General features: G+C 50.0%; 2 protein-coding genes across 4 annotated transcripts in view; both read left to right on the top strand.

Annotated features, from left to right (window-relative positions):
- Window positions 1-683: 683 nt before the first annotated feature.
- On the top strand, window positions 684-11060 carry FN3K (fructosamine 3 kinase). The gene is made up of 6 exons (XM_032616704.1): window positions 684-1282; window positions 3731-3882; window positions 4687-4778; window positions 5140-5222; window positions 9613-9735; window positions 10616-11060. The coding sequence occupies exons 1-6, from the start codon at window positions 1142-1144 to the stop codon at window positions 10952-10954; spliced, it is 930 nt and encodes a 309-aa protein (XP_032472595.1). The 5' UTR covers window positions 684-1141; the 3' UTR covers window positions 10955-11060.
- Window positions 11061-11975: 915 nt separating this feature from the next.
- The window catches only part of TBCD (tubulin folding cofactor D), a 177890-nt gene continuing 167251 nt past the window's right edge, over window positions 11976-22614 (top strand). Inside the window, exons 1-3 of one of the 3 annotated variants that reach the window (XM_032616853.1) lie at window positions 12029-12370; window positions 13652-13702; window positions 14277-14489. In XM_032616853.1, coding sequence (XP_032472744.1) covers window positions 12163-12370; window positions 13652-13702; window positions 14277-14489 — 472 coding nt within the window. In that variant the 5' untranslated portion in view covers window positions 12029-12162. Of the gene's footprint in view, window positions 12371-13651; window positions 13703-14276; window positions 14490-22614 lie in introns of all 3 variants that reach the window. The other 2 variants (XM_032616855.1, XM_032616854.1) reach the window with 2 other exon arrangements.

Raw genomic sequence — 22614 nt, 5'->3', positions numbered from 1 at the left:
CTGCAGACGTGCGAGAGCTCGTCTTTACTGTCACGGATCCCTTTTGGGGATGCAATAGGAGCTTAGGCTTCGCCAGACTGAGAGGGAGAGCTGGGAGGAGGGGGACTTGCGGGGGTCAGACCCTTCCTACAGATGCCAAGCAGTCTCCTGCCCACCTGCTCTCGGCCATGCATGTGTACATGCCTTTGTGCACATGGCACATGTGTGTGTTTTTTCTTAATATTTATTTATTTATTTGGCTGCACCGGGTCTTAGCTGCAGCATGCGGGATCTTCATTACGGCATGTGGGATCTTTAGTTGTGGCATGCGGGATCTAGTTCCCTGACCAGGTATGGAACCTGGGCCCCCTGCATTGGGAGAGCAGAGTCTTAACCACTGGGCCACCAGGGAAGTCCTGGCACATCTGTGCCAGGAAGCTCCCTTCCTGGGACAGCCAGCCTCTGTAATCAGAAGTCCCACTCCGGGTGTGGTCAGCTGCCTGGTATCAGAACCCCAAGAGCAGGCTCTATCTCTGATGGGCACCAGGTGCCCTGATGAGCAAGCCCAGTGCCAGCAACCGGTGTCACCAGGCAGTGCCTGGGGCCTGGCAGGACGTGGTCAAGACCGCCAGCCTTCTGTGGACAGTGTGGGACCTAGCAAGGCCTGTGACCTGCATCTCAGGGACGGCAATCTCCCCTGGACTGTCCTGGGTATTGCTGGGTGGGAGGGCTCTGGGCCGAGGCTCAGAGAGGGTTCAGGGGGCCTCTGTGCAGGGAGGTCAGGCCCTATAGGGCCCTGGGCAAGTCCCAGCCGGGTCCAGGCTCACTGACTGTGGACACACGGGAGGGCACCGCCCCCACGTCTGTCCCCCTATCAGAGAGCTCCACCCTCCTCCCATAGCGCTGGGTCCGCCCGGCTTGGCCTACGGGATGGAGGCGGCGAGCGCTTGCCCAGCCTGACTGAACCCCCGCCCTCACTCTCCTGCGGGAGGAAGACCGGGAGGCCGGACACCCGGGCGCTGGGAGCCCTTAGGCCAAACAGACGCCTCCCCCGCGGACAGCTGCCTCGGCAGCAGCGAGCTCGCGTCTGGGCCCGCTGTCTGCGCGGTCCCAGGTCCCCCGTGTCCCCGTGTCTCCCGTCCCCCATCCCGCCGCCGGCCCCATGGAGCAGCTGCTGCGCGCGGAGCTGCGCACCACGACCCTGCGCGCCTTCGGGAGCCCCGGGGCCGGCTGCATCAGCGAGGGACGCGCCTACGACACGGATGCCGGTCCCGTGTTCATCAAGGTCAACCGCAGGACGCTGGTGCGTGCCCCCCACCCCATCCCATCCTACCCCACCCTTCCCTGCGGCCTGAGCCTGCCCCTGGAGCTGGAGGGGAGAAGGGGTTGAGGGTGGGGGAGGGCTGGAAGGAAGGGGGGGGAGGAGAGGAAGGTGGTGAGGGGGCTCAGGGGCTCAGGGAGAGGGAGCGCTGTGGTCTGGTCCTGGGCCAGGCCTGGCAGTCACAGCCCCGGGGTCAGCTTGCGGCCTTGCAGAGGCTCAAGCGTTTTCTGTGGGATTCCGAGGTTTTGTCTGCTCCGGGATTAATTTACTTCCTTTTGCCTGGATGCACAGGAGTTTTTGGTGTCTGTTTTAATTTCTCAACCATTCAAGCATGGGGGGCAGTGAAGCTTGGGGTCCTGGGCTTCTTCTGCCACTCCCCTGGGGCTCAGCTCTGGACTCCATTCCCCACAGCCCCTGGGTCCTCCCTGGCAGATGGAAAGAGGCAGGAAGAACCCTTGCCCGACACAGAGGGCCCGGCTTCTTCTGTTCCTTCTACTCACAGGCCATGCTTGTGTTGTACCTGGTTTCCATTGCCTGCTTAAAATATTGCTGTTAAATGTACATGGAAAATAGTAACACTTTACAGATGGAGAAAACTGACCATAGTGTGTGCACCTCAGGTGCTGAGGATGGCGCTCCCTTGGCCCTGGTGGGCAGCTCCAAGGAGGCCCCTGGTGCTCTGTGGGCCAGGCCCCTTTGAGATGTGGCAGTGGGGAGGGGGTGTTGGCTGTGGGCTGGAGGAAATCCCAGAGTGACCCCTCCAGTCCCCCTGCAGCACTGCCAACGTTTAGGATGGACAGTGGGTCGGCATTGGTCCGGCATCCCTGCTCTGTTGGCACCAGGAACTGTTAAAGAATCTGGTTTCAGTACCCAAATCCCTCAAAACGATGAGGCCCACCCACTGGGAAGCGGTATTGGGTTCAGGGTTCACGCTGGCCCTGGAAACTTCGCAGCTGGTTCCTGAAAGCTCTTCCAGGCTGGGATCCCATTTTTCACCCTTGAAACCTTCAGTGCTGGCACACAGGAGGTGACCAATCATACACGAGAACAGGTGATAGGTGAGGCCCTCAGGATGTAAGCAATCTGGAGCCCAGGTGTCCTCTTCCCCTGTACGTTTGGGGTCTCACCCTGGGAGCATGGCTGGGGGGTCACTGGACACCTCTCTCCATGATTCTAGGTGTGGATTGGCAGTTAGGAGGACACCTTGCACATTCTCCCCTCAGGTCCTTGAATTAAAGGATGGAATTCTTTTCCTGTGTGGAAATAGATGCTTTGATCTTGTTCACAAAGGTTAATTCTATAAGCCAGAGGTATTCACAAACCATATTAACAAACACATTTTTTTTTTTTTTGCGGTACGCGGGCCTCTCACTGTTGTGGCCTCTCCCGTTGCGGAGCACAGGCTCCGGACGCGCAGGCTCAGCGGCCATGGCTCATGGGCCCAGCCGCTCCACGGCATGTGGGATCTTCCCTGACTGGGGCACAAACCCGTGTCCCCTGCATCGGCAGGCGGACTCTCAACCACTGCGCCACCAGGGAAGCCCAACAAACACATTTTTAACCCAGATGTAGTGTACCTAAGGTGAGAGTTCACCTAATTTAAAAGTGGGATATTTGTACAAAATTTTTTAGAAGTAGGAAGACCCCTGGGTCCCAGTGGAGGCTGTTCCGCTGCCCTGGGGAGTGACTGTCTTCTTCTTGGGTGGGGTGCATGGCTCCTTCCCAGCCTCCAGGCCCTAGTGGGTGCTTGCCTCTGGGGACTGGCCCTGGACCTCCCAGCCCCTGCCTTCCCCCGCCCCAAGTGTGTGCCCCAGTCACTTTGGCATGCCCCCCCATGCTGCCCTATGCTGCCTCTCATTTGCTGTAAGTGCTCAAGGCATCGTGGGGGCAGGTAACCTGGAAGGGGACCCAGGCCCAGCCCCATACCCTCCACTAACCTGCACTTCAAGGCACCCCACCAGCACCCCCATGGCACCCTGTGGCACCCCACAGCACCCCACTATACCCCCAGCACCCTCATGGTCTACAACAACACCTCATAGCACTCCCACCACCCCACAGTATCTTCATGGCACTTCCAGCACCTCCCAGCACCCCCATGGCACTCCTAGCACCCGAAGGTTTCCCAGCACCCCCAGCACCCCACCCCCCCATGGCCTGTGCTTCCTTACCTCTCAGAGCAAGCACTTGGTGCAGGCCTCAGCATCCTGTCCACCCTAAGCTCTCGGCGCAGCCCCTTCCTATCCAAAGGGGGCCACATTGCGTCCCACCCTCTGGGGGCTGATGCTTTGCTCCCCAGCCAGTTTTCAGCAACTGGAGGTCCTGGGTGCTTGCGATCTCACATGGTGGTTTCTGTGCAGGGCTGTGAGCCTCAACCTGGCTGCATAGCCCTTGCTGGCGTCGGAGTTCATGGCCATGTTCTGGACGCAGGCCCGTCAGATGTTTGAGGGGGAGATGGCGAGCCTGGAGGCTCTTCGGAGCACCGGCCTGGTGCGGGCGCCTCAGCCTATCAAGGTGATTGACCTGCCTGGAGGTGGGGCTGCCTTTGTGATGGAGCATCTGAAGATGAGGGGCCTGAGCAGGTGAGAGAGAGAGAGAGAGAGAGAGAGAGTGTGTGTGTGTGAGAGAGAGAGAGAGAGAGACAGAGAGAGGAAGATGAGAGAGGGGGAGCAGCCTCTTGCTGAGCTGCCCATACAACTCCATGCAGGGAGCAGAGGCAGGGCCCAGAACCACAGCTGCCATCCCTGATGGAGGCAGGAGCTCCTGCTTTCCATGCAGGGTCAGAGTCCGAGGTTAGTTTGGCTCCACAAAGTTGTGCCAGATAAGCGTGTTTGAACCATCCATTGCTTTGTGCTCAGAGGGCACCCGTGCCAGCTCAGTTTGGGCAGTGAGGTCTGATCTAGTAATTATCTGAAGTCCTTAATTTTTTTTCTAATTATTAAAGTTATGTATGTTCATTGTTTAAAAAATGGTGGAAGACGCAAACTCATGTGAAGAAAACTAAAGGCGCCCATCATCCCAGAAGCAGGGAGCGGTCACTGCTACATTTTGGTGTGTGATTATCATCCCAGTCTTTTTCTTATATGTGATTTACATTTGTTTTTACAAAAATTGGGAGCCTTTTTTTTTTTTACTCTACTTAACATTACTTTTTCCCTTGATTTGTCCCTTAATTCCCAGTACCTCTGTGGGCTTCAACAGAAGCCTACCCCTCTTGGTGGTTTTATACTATTTTGTTTTTTGGAGGTCATTGCCTACAGTTCATTTTTGTCAGTTTTTAAAGAACAGAGAGTAGTTTTTAAGGTATTTAAAACATTTCTCAAAATGGAACAGGCGAGCTGGTTGTTGTTTCTTATTTTAATTGGCTGCATTTCTTCTTTCCTCAGTCAGGCATCAAAACTTGGAGACCAGATGGCAGATTTGCACCTTTACAACCAGAAGCTCAGGGAGAAGTTGCGGGAGGAGGAGAACAGAGTGGGTATGTTCAGACTGCTGTTGTGCACCCTTGACCTGGGTGCATCTACCCTGGGTTGGTGCTTAGGGGGGATATTTCAGTAATGGGTTGGGTTGCACACCACCTGCCTGTAGACTGCAGTGTGAAAAAAGAGATTGTTAAATAAGCATTTTGATGATAAGCTAGTAGAATCAGCTCATGACCCCTCTGCTGTCCAGTGTGCTTGAGATAGGCGTGTCCTTGCTGGTCCATGTGTGGACCAATTGCTACCATGTGTAGTATAACCTCAGCCACCCATGTTCCAGCAGTGCAGCCCAGGCCCATCCTGATGCTCTGCTGAGGTCTGACATTTAAGAGAAAGCCAAGCAGCACTTTCTGTTGACAGGCCAGAGGGCTGAGGGTGCCGGTCCCAAGTATGTGAGCAAGTTCGGCTTCCACACGGTGACGTGCTGCGGCTTCATCCCACAGGTGAGTGCCTGGGCGAGGATGCTTCTGCTTAGTTCCTGATGCCCCAGTGCTGGTCACCCCACCCCTTGTGTGTGACAGAGTGCCAGTCCACTGGGCACCAGCAAGTCTGACTACCTGATTTCTTCTTTTTTTTTTATAAATTTATTTATTTTTGGTTGTGTTGGGTCTTCGTTTCTGTGCTTTCTGTGCTTTCTCTAGTTGCGGCGAGCGGGGGCCACTCTTCATCGCGTTGCGCGGGCCTCTCACTATCGCGACCTCTCTTGTTGCGGAGCACAGGCTCCAGACGCGCAGGCTCCAGACGCGCAGGCTCAGTAGCTGTGGCGCACGGGCTTAGTTGCTCCGCGGCATGTGGGATCTTCCCAGACCAGGGCTCGAACCCGTGTCCCCTGCATCGGCAGGCAGATTCTCAACCACTGCGCCACCAGGGAAGCCCCTGACTACCTGATTTCTGAAAGCAGAGTGTGAGTTGTGATAAATGGGCTGGGGAGAGTAGATGTCGAGGTTCACTGAGCAGAGCTCAGAGGCGGTGGGGAGCTGTGGGGCAGGTAGAAGAGCATTCTGAGCAGAGGAAACAGCAGGTGCAAAGGCCATATCACAGGAGGGCATGTGCTAAGTGTGGAGGACGGAAGTGGGTGGGGGTAAGGCAGCATTAGAGGTCAGGGACTAAGTCCTGGTCACTCAGCCCGTCTCCTGGGGCCTTTAAAAATTATTAGTACTATTGAAAAAAAAAACTATTAGTACTGTCGAGAGGTAATTCAGTGACATAAACGTCACCTTTCAAGTGTACAGGTCAGTGATTTTTAGTATATTCACAGTGTTAGGCGGCCACCACCACTATCTGACTCCAAAACATTTTCATCACCCCAAGGAGAAACCACATACCCATTAGTAGTCACTCCCCATTCCCCCGCCCTCAGTCACCGGCAACCATGAATCTCTTTCTGTCTTTAGGGTTTGCCTATTCTGGACATTTCGTATAAATGGAATCATATTGTACAATAGATATACTTTTATGTCTGCCGGGTGTGGGCAGAGGGCTGTTCTTCCGGGTGGAGGTCACTAGAGGCAAGATCCTTATGAAGCTGGAGGCAGATTTAGGGATCTTATTCAAGGGGTAGCCCTCACATCTGGGGTCCCTAGAACTGTACCTGGTGGTTTACCAGGCTTGTTAAGACCCTATGAATCTCTGCTGAAGCCAGCTCCCCTGGGGGTTACACACCTGTCTGGAGCCAGTGACCAGCACAATAGTGTGGTCCCAGCCCAGTATGGCCAAATATGGCTTGTTATCCTGCTTCAGATGTTGAGTTTAAGAGCTATGAGTCTCCAGAGATTTGGTTGACCTCACCCAGTGGCTTTTCAAGAACTGAGGAATGAACGTGTACACAGAACCCTGATGTGTGAAGCAGGTGAGGATGGGGCTGGCCTGTTTGGGACACAGGCAGCCCCCGAGTGCCCCTTCAGAGTCCAGGATCAGTGAACCAACCTAGTTTAGCTGCAGCCCAGCCAGGAAGGGGCAGGAAACCCGGGAGGACACCTGGTCCACCTCCTTGTGCTGTGACAAGATGGTACTGGATGTAGTGTCCGATGGACATAGCATGGATGGACCAGCCTGAAGTTTCAAGAGGCTCCCTGCTCCTTGGGAGGACTGAGTGGACCCTTAGGGGCTGCAGCCATTCATGGGGCAGCCCTGAATGGTGGCACCTAGTGAGCTGAGCCCTGTTGGGGCCATTGGCTCGGTCAGAGGACTGACACAGTTTGTTTGCTGCTGTGTCCGACTCAACTCCCCAGTTGCCATCGCAACACCAGGAGGCGGGTTGCCATTGACCCGTTTTGTGGATGAGGAAAATGATGTGCAGAGAAGCCAGGTGGTACCTGAGTCATGCAGCTGGTAAGCGGAGGGGCCAGGGTTTGGCCCTGTCTGGCTTCAGAGCATAGGCCCTGACCGCCACACATCCTGATCCACCTGGTCCAGGTGAAAGCTGGGTCCTCCCACCAGCTATGCACCCAGGCGGCCCCGCCTTTGGTAGCTCAGGGGAAGGTCATATATATTCGTGGGTGAGGGGATCATGGCCCATTGGTTCAGGTGGAGGGCTAGCCAGTGCTGGTCTCCAGCTGTGTCTTCATGACCTGGTCATCTAGGAGGTAGACCGAGGCTGGGACACTAGGGGCCTGGGCAGGCAGATGGAGCACGAGGGCCTGCCATCCCATAGACCTCAGGCTGTTTGGGGAGGGGGTCTCCCGCCTTCTCTTGAGGTGCACATAGCACCAAGGGGGTGAACACAGGGCCTCGGCCACCACAACCCTCTGCACAGGGAGTCTCCATGCTGAGGATGCTGACCAGAGATGCATGCTCTCCGGAAAGTTCCTCCCTTAAGGAAGTTCACAGAGTAACCCTTTGTATAAAATAAGCTTTTCATCTTTTTTTTTTTAAACAACTCTATTAAAGTATAACTGACATAAACTGCACCTATTTAAAATGTACAGTTTGGTAAGTTTTGACATATATATGTGCCTGTGAACCGCTAACTGCAGTCAGGTCAATGAGTATATCCATCACCAAAAAAGTATCCTCCTGCCCTTTTGTAATGTTTTCCTCCTGCCCTTCCCTGCCCCTGGCAAGTGCTGATCTGTTTTCTATCACCATAGATAGGTTTGCATTTTGTGTAATTTAATATAAATGGAATCATATGGTGTGTACTCCTTTTTGTCTGGCTTCTTTCACTTAGCACAAACATTTTGATAATCATCCATGTTGTTGCCTGTGTCAAAAGTCCATTCCATTGTATGATAAACCACAGTGTGTTTATCCATTAATGGACATCTGAGTTGTTTCCGGGTTTTGCTTTCACAAATAAAGCCACTATGAACCTTCATGTGCAAGAGTTTGTGTGGACAAATGCTTCCATTTATTTTGGGTAAATACCTAGGAGCCAATGACTAGGTCAAATGTAGGCTTATATTTAACTTTTTAAGAAACTACCAAAATATTTTCCAAAGTGGTTATACCATTTTACATTCACACCATCAGTGTATGAGCATTCCAGGTCCTCGGCATCCTCACATACTTGGTATTTTCCTTTTTCTAAAATTGTAGCCATCCTAGTGATTGTGAGGTATCTCAGTGAGGTTCTGTTTTCCCTGATGACTAAGGATGTGGAGCATCTATTCATGTGCTTATTTGCCATATATTAGGGACATAATTATTTAGGATTATTATATCTTCCTCATCAGTTGACTTCCTTTCCATAGTGAGATGACTTTCTTTATACTTGGTGATATTCTTTGCTCTGAAATTTACTTCCATATTAATATAGCTACTCCAGCTTTCTTTTTTTAAATTTTATTTATTTAATTAATTTTTATTTTTGGCTGTGTTGGCTCTTTGTTGCTGTGCGCGGGCTTTCTCTAGTTGTGGTGGGTGGGGGCTATTCTTTGTTGCCGTGCGCGGGCTTCTCATTGCGGTGGCTTCTCTTTTTGCAGAGCTTGGGCTCTAGGCACATGGGCTTCAGTAGCTGTGGCACGTGGGCTCAGTAGTTGTGGCTCGCGGGCTCTAGAGCGCAGGCTCAGTAGTTGTGGCGCATGGGCTTAGTTGCTCCACGGCATGTGTTATCTTCCTGGACCAGGGCTCGAACCCGTGTGCCCTGCATCGGCAGGCAGACTCTCAACCACTGTGCCACCAGGGAAGCCCTAAGTATTTTTTTTTTTTTTTTTCGGTACGCGGGCCTCTCACTGTTGTGGACTCTCCCGTTGCGGAGCACAGGCTCAGCGGCCATGGCTCACGGGCCCAGCCACTCCGCGGCATGTGGGATCCTCCCAGACCGGGGCACGAACCCATGTCCCCTGCATCGGCAGGCGGACTCTCAACCACTGCGCCACCAGGGAAGCCCCCTAAGTATTTTTAAATAATTTACTTATTTATTTTTGGCTGCATTGGGTCCTCGTTGCTGTGCGCGCAGGCCTTCTCCAGCTGTGGCGAGCAGGGCCTCTCTTCCTTGCGGCACGCAGGCCTCCCACTGCGACGGCTTCTCCTGTTGGGAAGCACGGGCTCCAGGTGTGTGGGCTTCAGCAGTTGTGACTCGCGGGCTCTAGAGCGCAGGCTCAGCAGCTGTGGTGCATGGGCCCAGTTGCACTGCGGCACGCAGGATCCTCCCGGACCAGGGCCCGAACCCGTGTCCCCTACATTCGGCAGGCAGATTCCTAACCACTGCACCACCAGGGAAGTCCCTAAGTAAGTATTTTTAATGATTCCATCTTATCTCCCTTGTTGGACAGCGATAACATTTGCTGTGCTCTTTTAGTGGTTGCTTTAGGGTTTAGGCAGATGTCATGCATAACTCTGTCCTGTGACCACCAACTGCAGCACCAGCCCCTCCTTTCCCTTGTTGCTCAGGTGAACGAGTGGCAGGATGACTGGCCAACCTTCTTCACCCGGCACCGGCTCCAAGCACAGCTGGACCTCATTGAGAAGGACTATGCTGACCGAGAGGCACGAGAACTCTGGTCACAGCTGCAGGTGGGCACAGCAGTTATCCTCTGGGAGAGGGGTTGTTCTCTTATGAGCCTACCACATTTGTGTGGGACCCCCTGCTAGAACAGAGCCAGAGTGGGGACTGCTGAGCCTGGAGCAGAGCTGGTCAAGTCGTGGACCCATAAGTGTCCTGACTATTGGCTTGATGGGGAAATTGAGAAGGGGATGGGACCTGAGGGCATACTTGATCCCTGAGTGCACCTGTCACGTGTGCTTGGTCACCAGGTACTTAACCTCAGACTTTGCTCATGTGAAATGTAGGTGTTTGGCTTGTAAATGGTGGCATTTACTATTACTTTCTTGTCCATTCTTATGCTGTATTTTTCACCAAGGCAACGTCTTACCTCTTAGAGCAGGTGTGGGTAGCACTTTGAAACCAAAGTGATTGGTTTCAAAACGTAACTCTCAAAATGTTAAAAACAGAACTCGCATATCAGTCTATCAGCATGCATCAAAGAAATTTTATTTAACTCATTGCTGAAGTAATCAGGCTACAAAAGAGGTGCAGATATATATGTGCTGTGAAATAAAAGAATAGCACAGAAAGTTTGCTAAGTTACAACAAAAAGACTCCACTCAGGCTGTACAGTTCATATTCCACATGACAATGAAATCATAACCTCTGAGGTTCTCTACTGTATGGAAATCATTAAACTGTAGCGTTTCTAGACCTAAATTAGTAGTAAATACTAAGACAAAATTACATTTCCCTAGAGTCAGAGGATCCTTATCCCTGGGCTTGGTACAAAGTGGTGGCTGGACCCTGAGCAAACACAAGGTCGTCTTTGCCTTATTTCCAAGTACTGGATGAGGAGACTGTGGCTCCCAGGCCTGTGATAACTGTGTACAATAATTATTTTCTTAGGTGAAGATCCCAGATTTGTTTTGTGGCCTAGAGGTTGTCCCCGCTCTTCTTCATGGGGATCTCTGGTCAGGAAATGTGGCCGAGGACGACACCGGCCCCATTATTTACGACCCGGCCTCCTTCTACGGTCATTCTGAGTTTGAACTGGCGATTGCCTTGATGTTCGGGGGGTTTCCCAGGCCCTTCTTCACCGCCTACCACCGGAAGGTCCCCAAGGCTCCAGGGTTTGACAGGCGGCTGCTGCTCTATCAGCTCTTTAACTACCTGAACCACTGGAACCACTTCGGAAAGCAGTACAGGAGCCCATCCCTGGGCACCATGAGGAAGCTTCTCAAGTAGCAGCCCGCCTGTGTCGCCTGCCCAGCCGCTTGCCAAAGGACCAGGGCGGCAGTACCAGAGGTGGCTTCAGAGATGAATAAAGCCCACGGTGGTTTCAGAGATGGAACTGTGTGTGTCTTAGTTTCACCTGCGTCTCCGTCCTCCGTGCAGCTGGGTTAATTTATGGGGGCCCAGACTACCTGAAAGGTCTCCGACAGGCTCATTACCTATTCCAGTCTGGGGGGAACTTGGAGTTTGGATACTTTCATGACAGTTGTACAGAAATTCACACAGATCTGGGGTTTGCTTAGGTGGAATTTGGTGTCATGGCCCCCTGTGGATTCGGGTCTCCTGTTTCTGGCTTAGGCAGAGTTGGGGACCATGAGATGGGTGCACCTCTTGAGCAGTATCTCTGGGGCTGAGCAGGGCTCCAAGTCCATCTTACTGAGGTGGACAGGTGGAAGAAAGACCCCCCCCCACCATGTGCTTTAGCCACTGCCCAGCTTCTCTCCCGCACTCCGTTTTGCAGCTGGTGTTTTTTGTTCGAATAGAAGGGTGTGTGTGTGTGTGTGTGTGTGTGTGTGTGTGTGTGTGTGTGGCGGTAGCCTTGGGTAGGGGGTGTGCCCTGGCGGGTGCCTGGAGTGCTCAGGGGGTCGGGGTATCCAGGGGGTCGGCGTGTCGGGCTGCCACCGTGTAGGGGCGGGGCTGCCGGGCACCTCGGCCACCCGTGTGTGCGTCTCGGAAGACCTGAGCCGCGCCGTTATCACTCCTCCCGAATCGCCAATTGTTTCGGGGCTTTACGAGTGCCCACTCATCTGTTGTCTGGAAAGTGCCTGTCTAGCGGGCTGGAGCCGCTCCCACTGCAGCCCTGCGCGCCTGCAGACGGCTTTGCAGAAAGACCCCCGGGACCTGAACTCAGCGCGCGTGCTCGGGGAAGGCTGCGCAGCCGGCTTGTGGGATCTTGTCACCCCACCCAGCCCTCTGGCCCCGCCTCACTCGGGGTCGGCACCGCCTCCGCGCGCAGTATTTTGGCGGCCGGCGCGCTCTGTAGCGGGGCCGGCGCGCAAGGTCGGAGGTCGTGGGGCGGGGCCGGCGTTATTGCCGTCTTCTCTGTCTCAGCAGTCTTGAGCGTTCGGTGCCTCGTGTCCCACGCCCCACGCCCCGCGCCCCGCGCCCCGCGCGCGTGTGGAGCCGGCTGCGAGTCTGCGGGCACCGTCCGGCAGCCGAGGATGGCCTTGAGCGAGGAGCCGGCCGTGGGCGCCGTGGAGGATCCGGTGGAGGACCGGGCGGAGGATGCGGCGGAGGACGCGGCGCTGGCCTGCTGCGCCTCTCTCGAGTCGTTCGGCGAGAGCGCGGAGACGAAGGAGCTGCTCGGCCGCCTACCGGCGGTGCTTGGAGACCGCGCGGCCCGGGAGGGCGCCCTGGAGCGGTTCCGGGGTGCGTGCGGGCCGGAGGAGGGAAGGGGGCAGCGCAGGCTGTGCAGGTCTCCTTTCTTGCGGTTCCAGACACGGGCGCGCGCGTGAGAGGTGGAGGGCAGTGGGCCTGCTGGCCGACCTCCGTTAGGAGGGGGCGGGTGGACTTCCTCTGGGCGGCTCGTCTCCAAGTTCTGTCTCCAGCCTGTCCTGGGACCACGGCAAAGAGCATTTCCTCCGAGACAGCTGTGTGGACGGGGCAGTGGGAGCAGGAGAGGCGAGAACAGGTTGGAGCGGGCGGGGGCCGGGCTGGCTGTGCGGTTGTGGGGCCCCCACCCAGAGCCTTAGCTGTAGGCAGCGCCCATGGCTCGGCCAAGACTGTGCAGGACAGCGCAGGATGTCGGATAGGCGCACCGTCGGATGCTTAGTCATTAGTCTAGGTTCTCCAAGTTTAGATGGACCCTTGTAGTTGTCTATAACGGGTAACTTCCAGATGACTCCTTAGGATCCCGTGGTTAGATAACTACGTAGGGTTTTGTGATTCAGTAAAACCGTCCTCGAGGACCCTTTTAGGTAAAGAAATTTCTATATAATTTTGTCTTCATGGGTTTGTAATGACAACTCTGAACTTCAGGAGGGGGCAGTGTGGCTGGCTGAGTGGAAAGAGCACACACTTCGGCAACGCAGCCCTGGGCTTGAATAGCTCTCTGCCACTTGGGCTAGATGCTTGATTGTGCTGTTTCTCTGGCTGTCGGCTGCGGTTAGCACTGAAAACACCTCTGGTGTAGAACTGTCCTGAGGGTGAGGTGTATATCCAGGGACCAGAGAAAGCCCACTTTCCCATTCCTAGGGAGTGGTCAGGTGTGGAGGTGTGTGGCGCATAAGAACTGCCGTAACCCAAGTGGTCGTGGGATCTGATAGGAGCAGTTCTAGCTGCTGGTAGGAGTGGAAACCAGGCTGCCTGGGATTAAGGAGGCCGTGGTGTGAGGGCTGGGAGGGCACGTGGCTTGGTGTGTGCGGCAGAGGAGAGTGAAGGGCGTGGAAGGTGTGTGTCTAATGAAGGGGAGGACTCAGCTTGGCCGTCAGCAGGCCGTGAAGGAAGGAAGAAGCGAGGACCTGAGAGGAAGGTGTGCTGAGCAAGCAGAGGGCAGAGGCCAGGGCACAGTGGCCCTGAGGAAGTGGGTGGGTGGGGGCTCACTCCAGCTGGCCTGTGCTCTTGGGAGCTGCCCTGCAAGTCAGCGTGGGAAAACTCGAGTGTCTCCGAGGCTCATGTGCATGTTAATTCTCACCTTGTTTTTCTTTTCAGTAATAATGGACAAATACCAGGAGCAGCCTCACCTGTTGGACCCACACCTAGGTAAGAATAGAGGCTGAGGATTTTGATTTTTGATCGTTCAGTTACAGATGATCGCAGAGGCCTTGGTGCATGGTGTGTGTGTGTGTGTGTGTGTGTGTGTGTGTGTGTGTGTGTGTCTGTGTCTGTGTCTGTGTATGTGTGTGCGCGCCTGCGCACAAGCAGAGGGTATCAGGATAAAGTGCCCGGGTCTTACTGGTTAGTGGGGCCTACAGTAGTAACACCTGCTCGTGGCAGTGAACTTGAGAAGGAGGAAGGTAGCGATAGTAACTTCAGTTGAAGGGCAGCATGGTATGGGGGTTGGGGTCACAAACCCCGGGGCTAGACCACCTAGATTTACATCCCAGCTCTGCCACTTAGCTGCTCTGTGCCTGAGTTTTCTTGCCCGTGATATGGGGTCATCAGCGCTGCTTGCCCCCAGGGCTGTGGAGATCTTAGACACATCACCAGGGAGACACCAAGGGTTAGCCTCAGTGTGCACACAGGTGCCTTTTAAAAAGTGGGCTGGTGCTGTGCGTGCTGGTTTTTCTTTTTTTTTTCTGCAATTTTTTTTTTTTTTTTTTTTTGCGGTACGTAGGCCTCTCACTGTTGTGGCCTCTCCCGTTGTGGAGCACAGGCTCCGGACGCACAGGCCCAGCGGCCATGGCTCACGGGCCTAGCCGCTCCGCGGCATGTGGGATCCTCCCGGACCGGGGCACGAACCCGCGTCCCCTGCATCGGCAGGCGGACTCTCAACCACTGCACCACCAGGGAAGCCCTGGTTTTTCTTTTTTAACAGGTTTTGTACAAGGTAAGTGTTCTGAACTCTCAGCTATCTCAGGCAGAATAAATACATTTCATGCGTGGTTGGCAGCTTGGCTGGGTGGGGATGGAAGGCATGGGTCCATCGTCTTCCCTCATCCAGTTATGCCATGTCCAAATCTGAGTTTCTTTTTCAGGAGGCTTTTCTAGAACCTCATATTTTAGGAGGGTATGACTCGCGCTAGGCTTTTTTTCTTATGCTGGGCATTAGCTGGACAATTTTAGGCTGAACACTTGCATCCTTTGGTACAGGGAGCTTTACTTCTGGTGAGTTTTTTTTTTTTTTTTTGCGGTACGCGGGCCTCTCACTGTTGTGGCCTCTCCCGTTGCGGAGCACAGGCTCCGGACGCACAGGCTCAGCGGCCATGGCTCACGGGCGCAGCCGCTCCGTGGCATGTGGGATCTTCCCGGACCGGGGCACGAACCCGTGTCCCCTGCATCAGCAGGCGGACTCTCAACCACTGCGCCACCAGGGAAGCCCTCTGGTGAGTTTTTGATTGTTTCTCTGCTCTGCCTTCTTCTGGTGTGCCTGTGAATTTCCAGAGTGATCCTCTGGGTCCCTAAGCTTTTCCCTAATAGTTCTGCTTTTGGATCTTTGTTTTGCATGTAGAAGATGTTCTTGAATTTATTTTGACAGTTGTTTTTACTTTATAAGATTGCTTGTCCTTGGTTTGGTATATTTCAAAGTTGTCCTACAGGTCCGGTTTTCCTCCCTGGGGAGCACATACCTAGCTGCTGGGCCCTGTGAGGAGGGTCCTGCTGTGGGCCTCCTAGCCCAGAATTACCTTTTGAGTCGGGCACCAAGCCTGGTTTCCAGCTCTAAGCCCTTCAGCTACTCTTCAGGGCACCTCTGTCCAGGATAGCTCTGTGCAGTGATGGAATGTTCTAGATCTGTGCTGTCTGGTAAGGTCACCACTAGCCACATGTGACTGTGGAGCACTTGAAATATGGCCCGTATGACTGAGAAACTGAATTTTATTTCATTTTTTGTTTTTTTCTTTGAATCTTAAATTTTATTTGATTTGAGTTAAAAAAACCCAAATATGGCTAGTGACTGTGGTATTCTCCATTCGCAAGAGTAAACCTTTAGGGCTTCCCTGGTGGCGCAGTGCTTAAGAATCCGCCTGCCAGTGCAGGGGACACGGGTTTGAGCCCGGGTCCGGGAAGATCCCGCATGTTGCGGAGCAGCTAAGGCCGAGTGCCACAACTACTGAGACTGCGCTCTAGAGCCCGCGAGCCACAACTACTGAAGCCCGCGCGCCTAGAGCCTGTGCTCCGCAACAAGAGAAGCCACCGCAATGAGAAGCCCACGCATCGCGACGAAGAGTAGCCCCCGCTCGCTGCAACTAGAGAAAGCCCGTGCGCAGCAAGGAAGACCCAACACAGCCAAAAATAAAATAAATAAATTTATTCAAAAAAAAAAGTAAACCTTTAGTCTTCTGCCTGTATGGGCACGGTGCTGTGGCCTGGAGCCTTGGACCACTCCTCCTGTTTTCAGCTGCACCTTTGTCCTACCCTGGGCTGACCGCGGCACCTCAGGCCTCTGGCCTCCCGGCTGTGACCCACCGCTGGGCTCTGCTTCTGTACTTCCCCTGTGCAGCTCAGTTACAACTTGGAAGTCACTGCTGAAGTCTCTTAGCTACTGTTTCTTCTGTTCTCTTTTTCCTTGTGGATTTGTTTCTCTTTGTTGATTTACTGGAGTTTGGAGGTGGGGGGTTGCTGAGGGAAGCACTGGAATCACCTGCTTTCCTGGTCTCTGTTCTTCCGTGAGTGCTGTGCTGTCTTTCCGAGTCTCTCTGAGCTGAGTTCTGGCTGTTCTCTATTGTTCCCGGAGTTCTCCTCTTTCCCCTGGGGTCAGCTTTTCTTTGTAATTTGATCTTTTCATCTTGCTGGTTCTGTCCGTGTTTCAGACCAAATGGATGCAGACAAGGGCTCCTCTGCTTCTGTTTCGTAAGTTGGAGTATTTTCTTTTTTTTTGGGGGGTGTTTTTTTTTTTTTTGAATTATTTATTTATTTTTTTATAGAGCAGGTTCTTGTTAGTTATCTGTTTTTTTTTTTTTTTTGCGATATGTGGGCCTCTCACTGTTGCGGACTCTTCCATTGCGGAGCACAGGCTCCGGGTGCGCAGGCCCAGTGGCCATCGGTCATGGGACTAGCTGCTCCGCGGTACATGGGATCTTCCCGGACCGGGGCACGAACCCGTGTCCCCTGTATCAGCAGGCGGACTCCCAACCACTGCGCCACCAGGGAAGCCCCTAGTTATCTATTTTATACATATTAGTGTATATATGTCAATCCCAATCTCCCAATTCATCCCCCCCCGCACCCCCAGCCAGTTTCCCCCCTTGGAGTCCATACGTTTGTTCTCTACATCTGTGTCTCTATTTCTGCCCTGCAAACTGGTTCATCTGTACCATTTTTGTAGGTTCCACATGTATGCATTAATATACGATATTTGTTTTTCTCTTTCTCACTTCACTCTGTATGACAGTCTCTAGATCCATCCACGTCTCTACAAATGACCCAATTTCGTTCCTTTTTATGGCTGAGTAATATTCCATTGTGTATATGTACCACATCTTCTTTACCCATTCGTCTGTCGATGGGCATTTAGGTTGCTTCCATGACCTGGCTATTGTAAATAGTGCTGCAGTGAACATTGGGGTGCATGTGTCTTTTTGAATTATGGTTTTCTCTGGCTATATGCCCAGTAGTGGGATTGCTGGGTCATATGGTAGCTCTATTTTTAGTTTTTTAAGGAACCTCCATACTGTTCTTCATAGTGGCTGTGCCAATTTACATTCCCACCAGTGGTGCAAGAGGGTTCCCTTTTCTCCACACCCTCTCCAGCATTTGTTGTTTGTAGATTTGCTGATGATACCCATTCTAACTGGTGTGAGGTGATACCTCATTGTCGTTTTGATTTGCATTTCTCTAATAATTAGTGATATTGAGTAGCTTTTCATGTGCTTCTTGGCCATCTGTATGTCTTCTTTGGAGAAATGTCTGTTTAGGTCTTCTGCCCATTTTTTGATTGGGTTGATTTTTTAATATTGAGTTGCATGAGCTGTTTATATATTTTGGGGAGTAATCCTTTGTCCGTTGATTCATTTGCAAATATTTTCTCACATTCTGAGTGTTGTCTTTTTGTCTTGTTTGTGGTTTCCTTTGCTGTGCAAAAGCTTTGAAGTCTCATTAGGTCCCATTTGTTTATTTTTGTTTTTATTTCCATTACTCTAGGAGGTGGATCAAAAAAGACCTAGCTGTGATTTATGTCAAAGAGTGTTCTTCCTATGTTTTCCTCTAAGAGTTTTATAATGTCCGGTCTTACATTTAGCTCTCTAATCCATTTTTTGTTTATTTTTGTGTATGGTGTTAGGGAGTGTTCTCATTTCACTCTTTTACATGTAGCTGTCCAGTTTTCCCAGCACCACTTACAGAAGAGACTGTCTTTTCTCCATTGTATATCCTCCTTTGTCATAGATTAGTTGACCATAGGTGCGTGGGTTTATCTCTGGGCTTTCTATCCTGTTCCATTGATCTATATTTCTGTTTTTGTGCCAGTACCATATTGTCTTGATTACTGTAGCTTTGTAGTATAGTCTGAAGTCAGGGAGTCTGATTCCTCCAGCTCAATTTTTTTCCCTCAAGACTGCTTTGGCTATTCGGGGTCTTTTGTGTCTCCATAGCAATTTTAAGATTTTTTCTTCTGGGTCTGTAAAAAATGCCACTGGTAATTTGATAGGGATTGCATTGCATCTGTAGATTGCTTTGGGTAGTATAGACATTTTCACAATATTGACTCTTCTAATCCAGGAACATGGTATATCTCTCCATCTGTTTGTGTCATCTTTGATTTCTTTCATTGGTGTCTTATAGTTTTCTGAGTACAGGTCTTTTACCTCCTTAGGTAGGTTTATTCCTAGGTATTTTATTTTTTTTGTTGCAGTGGTGAATGGGATTGTTTCCTTAATTTCTCTTTCTGATTTTTTGTTGTTAGTGTATAGGAATGCAAGAGATTTCTGTGCATTAATTTTGTATCCTGCAGCTTTATCAAATTCATTGATTAGCTCTAATAGTTTTCTGGTGGCATCTTTAGGATCTTCTATGTACAGTATCATGTCATCTGCAAACAGTGACAGTTTTACTTCTTCTTTTCCAATTTGTATTCCTTTTATTTATTTTTTTCTCTGATTGCTGTGGCTAGGACTTCCAAAACTATGTTGAATAATAGTGGCTAGAGTGGATATCCTTGTCTTGTTCCTGATCATAGAGGAAATGCTTTCAGTTTTTCACCATTGAGAATGATGTTTGCTGTGGGTTTGTCATATATGGCCTTTATTTTGTTGAGTTAGGTTCCCTCTGTGCCTACTTTCTGGAGAGTTTTTATCATAAATGGGTGTTGAATTTTGTTAGAAGCTTTTTCTGCATCTATTGAGGTGATCATATGGTTTTTATTCTTCAGTTTGTTAATATCATGTATCACATCGATTGATTTGCGTATATTGAAGAATCCTTGCATCCCTGGGGTAAATCCCACTTGATCATGATGTATGACCCTTTTAATGTGTTGTTGGATTCTGTTTGCTGGTATTTTGTTGAGGATTTTTGCATCTATATTCATCAGTGATAATTGGCCTGTAATTTTCTTTTCTTGTAGTGTCTTTGTCTGGTTTTGGTATCAGGGTGATGGTGGCCTCATAGAATGAGTTTGGGAGTGTTCCTTCCTCTGCAATTTTTTGGAAGAGTTTGAGAAGGATGGGTGTTAGCTCTTCTCTAAATGTTTGACAGAATTCACCTGTGAAGCCACCTGGTCCTGGACTTTTGTTTGTTGGAAGATTTTTGATCACAGTTTCAATTTCATTACTTGTGATTGGTCTGTTTATATTTTCTATTTCTTCCTGGTTCAGTCTTGGAAGGTTATACCTTTCCAAGGATTTGTCCATTTCTTCCAGGTTGTCCATTTTATTGGCATAGAGTTGCTTGTAGTTCTCTCTTAGGATGCTTTGTATTTCTGTGGTGTCCATTGTAACTTCTCCTTTTTCATTTCTAATTTTATTGATTTGGGTCCTCTCCCTTTTTTTCTTGATGAGTCTGGCTAAGGCTTTATCAATTTTATTTATCTTAAAGGACCAGCTTTTAGTTTTATTGATCTTTGCTATTGTTTTCTTTGTTTCTATTTCATTTATTTCTGCTCTGATTGTTATGATTTCTTTCCTTCTACTAACTTTGGGTTTTGTTTGTTCTTCTTTCTCTTGTTCCTTTAGGTATAAGGTTAGATTGTTTATTTGAGGTTTTTCTTGTTTCTTGAGGTAGGCTTGTGTTGCTATAAACTTCCCTCTTAGAACTGCTTTTGCTGCATCCCATAGGTTTTGGATTGTCGTGTTTTCATTGTAATTTGTCTCTAGGTATTTTTTGATTTCCTTTTTGATTTCTTCAGTGATCTCTTGGTTATTTAGTAATGTATTGTTTAGCCTCCATGTATTTGTGTTTTTTACAGTTTTTTTCCCCTGTAATTGATTTCTAATCTCATAGCATTGTGGTCAGAAAAGATGCTTGATATAATTTCAATTTTCTTAGATTTACCGAGGCTTGATTTGTGACCCAAGATGTGATCTATCCTGGAGAATGTTCCATGTGCCCTTGAGAAGAAAGTGCAATTTGCTGTTTTTGGATGGAATGTCCTTTAAATATCAATTAAATCTATCTGGTCTATTGTGTCATTTAAAGCTTGTGTTTCCTTATTAATTTTCTGTCTGGATGATCTGTCCTTTGGTGTAAGTGAGGTATTAAGGTTCCCCACTATTATTGTGTTACTGTCAATTTCCTGTTTTATAGCTGTTAGCAATTGTAACAGCTGTATGGAGAATCCTTCATTTACCTAAGTATTTGTTCAGAGTTTGGTCCCTGGTGAGTGATTCTAGGGCTACAGCGATTGCAGGCCCCTCCCTGCTTTGGGCCCCACTGCACCTGCTGACTGAGCTCTCCTTGGCTGTGCAGGTGGGCATTTATGACATGGCCTTCTCTGCCTGCTTGATTTGGAGCTGCCTTTCTCCCAGAAGTCCTTTTTTTTTTTTTGATGTGGACCATTTTTAAAGTGTTTATTGAATTTGTTACAATGTTGCTTCTGTTTTATGTTTTGGTTTTTTTGGCCATGAGGCATGTGGGATCTTAGCTCCCTGACCAGGGATCAAACCCACATCCCCTGCAATGGAAGGCGAAGTCTTAAACACTGGACCACCATGGAAGTCCCTCTCCCAGAAGTCTTTACAACCGCTTTCTCCCTATTCTTGCAGCTGGTCAGGACTTTCCATTTTGTGCAGCTGTACTTTTATTTTACTGGGTGTTAGGAGCAGTGAGAGGCAGATGTGTGTAGACTCCTGTTTTGTCCAGTTTTGTACTCTTGCAAGTAGCCCAGCAAACATCCTTGACACACCTCTTTGTGCAATTTCCAGATGCTTTGTTAGAGTAATTTTCAGGAAGTGGGAGTGGTGGGCTTTTGATACTTCAAATTCACCTTATGTTTCCATCCACAGTATATCAAAGTGTCCTTTTCTTTACATTGTTGCCAAGACTGGATTTAAATATTTGAAATCTTTACCAACATAAAGTTATCTATTAAAGGATGAAAAGGGATCATGTGCTTTTATTTTGCATTTTGTTGTTTCCTAGTGAGGGTGAATTTTTTAACATTTATTGTTGCATTTGTACAGTATTTCTCCCTTTGTGAATTGTCCATTCTTATCCATTCACTCAATGTTTTTACCTTGTTCTAAACAATTTTTAAATGAATCAGTTAATTTAATCATCATAGTAACCTCATAATACTTGTGGAAGGTCATCATTACTATTATTAGTTTATTTTTTTGCACACGCAGTTTATTTAAAAATTTTTTTAAAATTATTATTTATTTTTAAAATTTTCAGCTGTGTTGGGTCTTCGTTGCTGGGTGCAGGCTTTTCTTTGGTTGTGGTGAGCGGGGGCTTCTCTTCATTGTGGTGCGCAAGCTTCTCATTGTGATGGCTTCCCCTGTTGTGGAGCATGGGCTCTAGGCACACAGGCTTCAGTATTTGTGGCATGCAGTCTCAGTAGTTGTGGCTCGCGGGCTCAGTAGTTGTGGCTTGCAGGCTCTAGAACACAGGCTCAGTAGTTGTGGCCCACAGACTTAGTTGCTCCACAGCATGTAGGGTCTTTCCAAAGCAGGGCTTGAACCTGTGTCCCTGGCATTGGCAGGCGAATTCTTAACCGCTGCGCCACCAGGGAAGTCCTGGAACGTCATTATTATTAACCACAGTTTACAGAGAAGAAAATGCAGTAGACTTCTGAGAGGTTAACTTACCCAAGGACATACAGCTAGTTAGTGTTCCAGCCAAGATTTAAATGCAGACAGTCCACTCAGACCCTCAGACTGAAGATGATGAGAAATCTACAAGTCCTCAAGGCTGTTTTAAACAAATGCTTTAAAAATCCTCTAAATTCTGGATTCTAGGATTCTTTGATCAGCCCTGTCTTCTTTCTTCCTGGGAAAGCTTGCAAGCCTCGTGAGTGGTAACTGAAGTTTGGTGGGTACTAGGAGAGGGCCAGGTACAGGGAAAATGCATCTGATGTCTGAGATGTGAGCTTGCCTGAGGCTGGCAGTGCTGCAGGGGAAGGGCAGGGCGGTGGGCTCCCCAGGCCACCTTTTATGGTCGATCTTGGGTTCATGGCAGTCCCCATTGGGAATGCCCATTGCTCAGGAGGTGAAAGGTGGTGTGACCCTCGTCTCTCTAAGTCACAGCCTTGGACCTGTGGCACTGCCTTTATTCTTGCCCGAAACCTGTCTTCATAGTGGATCACAAAATAGTAACACTTACTGTGAGTTGTTCAGAGTGATCTGAATGAGTTTTGAGAGTTTAATGTAAAGTGAACTGGAAAAGGTTCCTTTTAGAAAAAGGAAACAATAGTCGTGGATGCTGGTCCTGGACCTACTTCATGATGTTTGCTTTTTCCTTTTAATATTACATAGTATATTTTGTGTACTCAATTTTAAAATATATGTATACTGTCAACTATCAGTCTCTTCTTTTGTGTTTGGCCTTTGGTAGTTTGCTTTAGAAGTTTATTTTTTGTATTC

Source organism: Phocoena sinus, chromosome 20 (assembly GCF_008692025.1).
Source record: "Phocoena sinus isolate mPhoSin1 chromosome 20, mPhoSin1.pri, whole genome shotgun sequence".
Classification (NCBI taxonomy): Eukaryota; Metazoa; Chordata; class Mammalia; order Artiodactyla; family Phocoenidae; genus Phocoena; species Phocoena sinus.
Note: the sequence above shows the minus strand (reverse complement) of the source record. Positions and strands in the feature narration are given on the sequence as shown.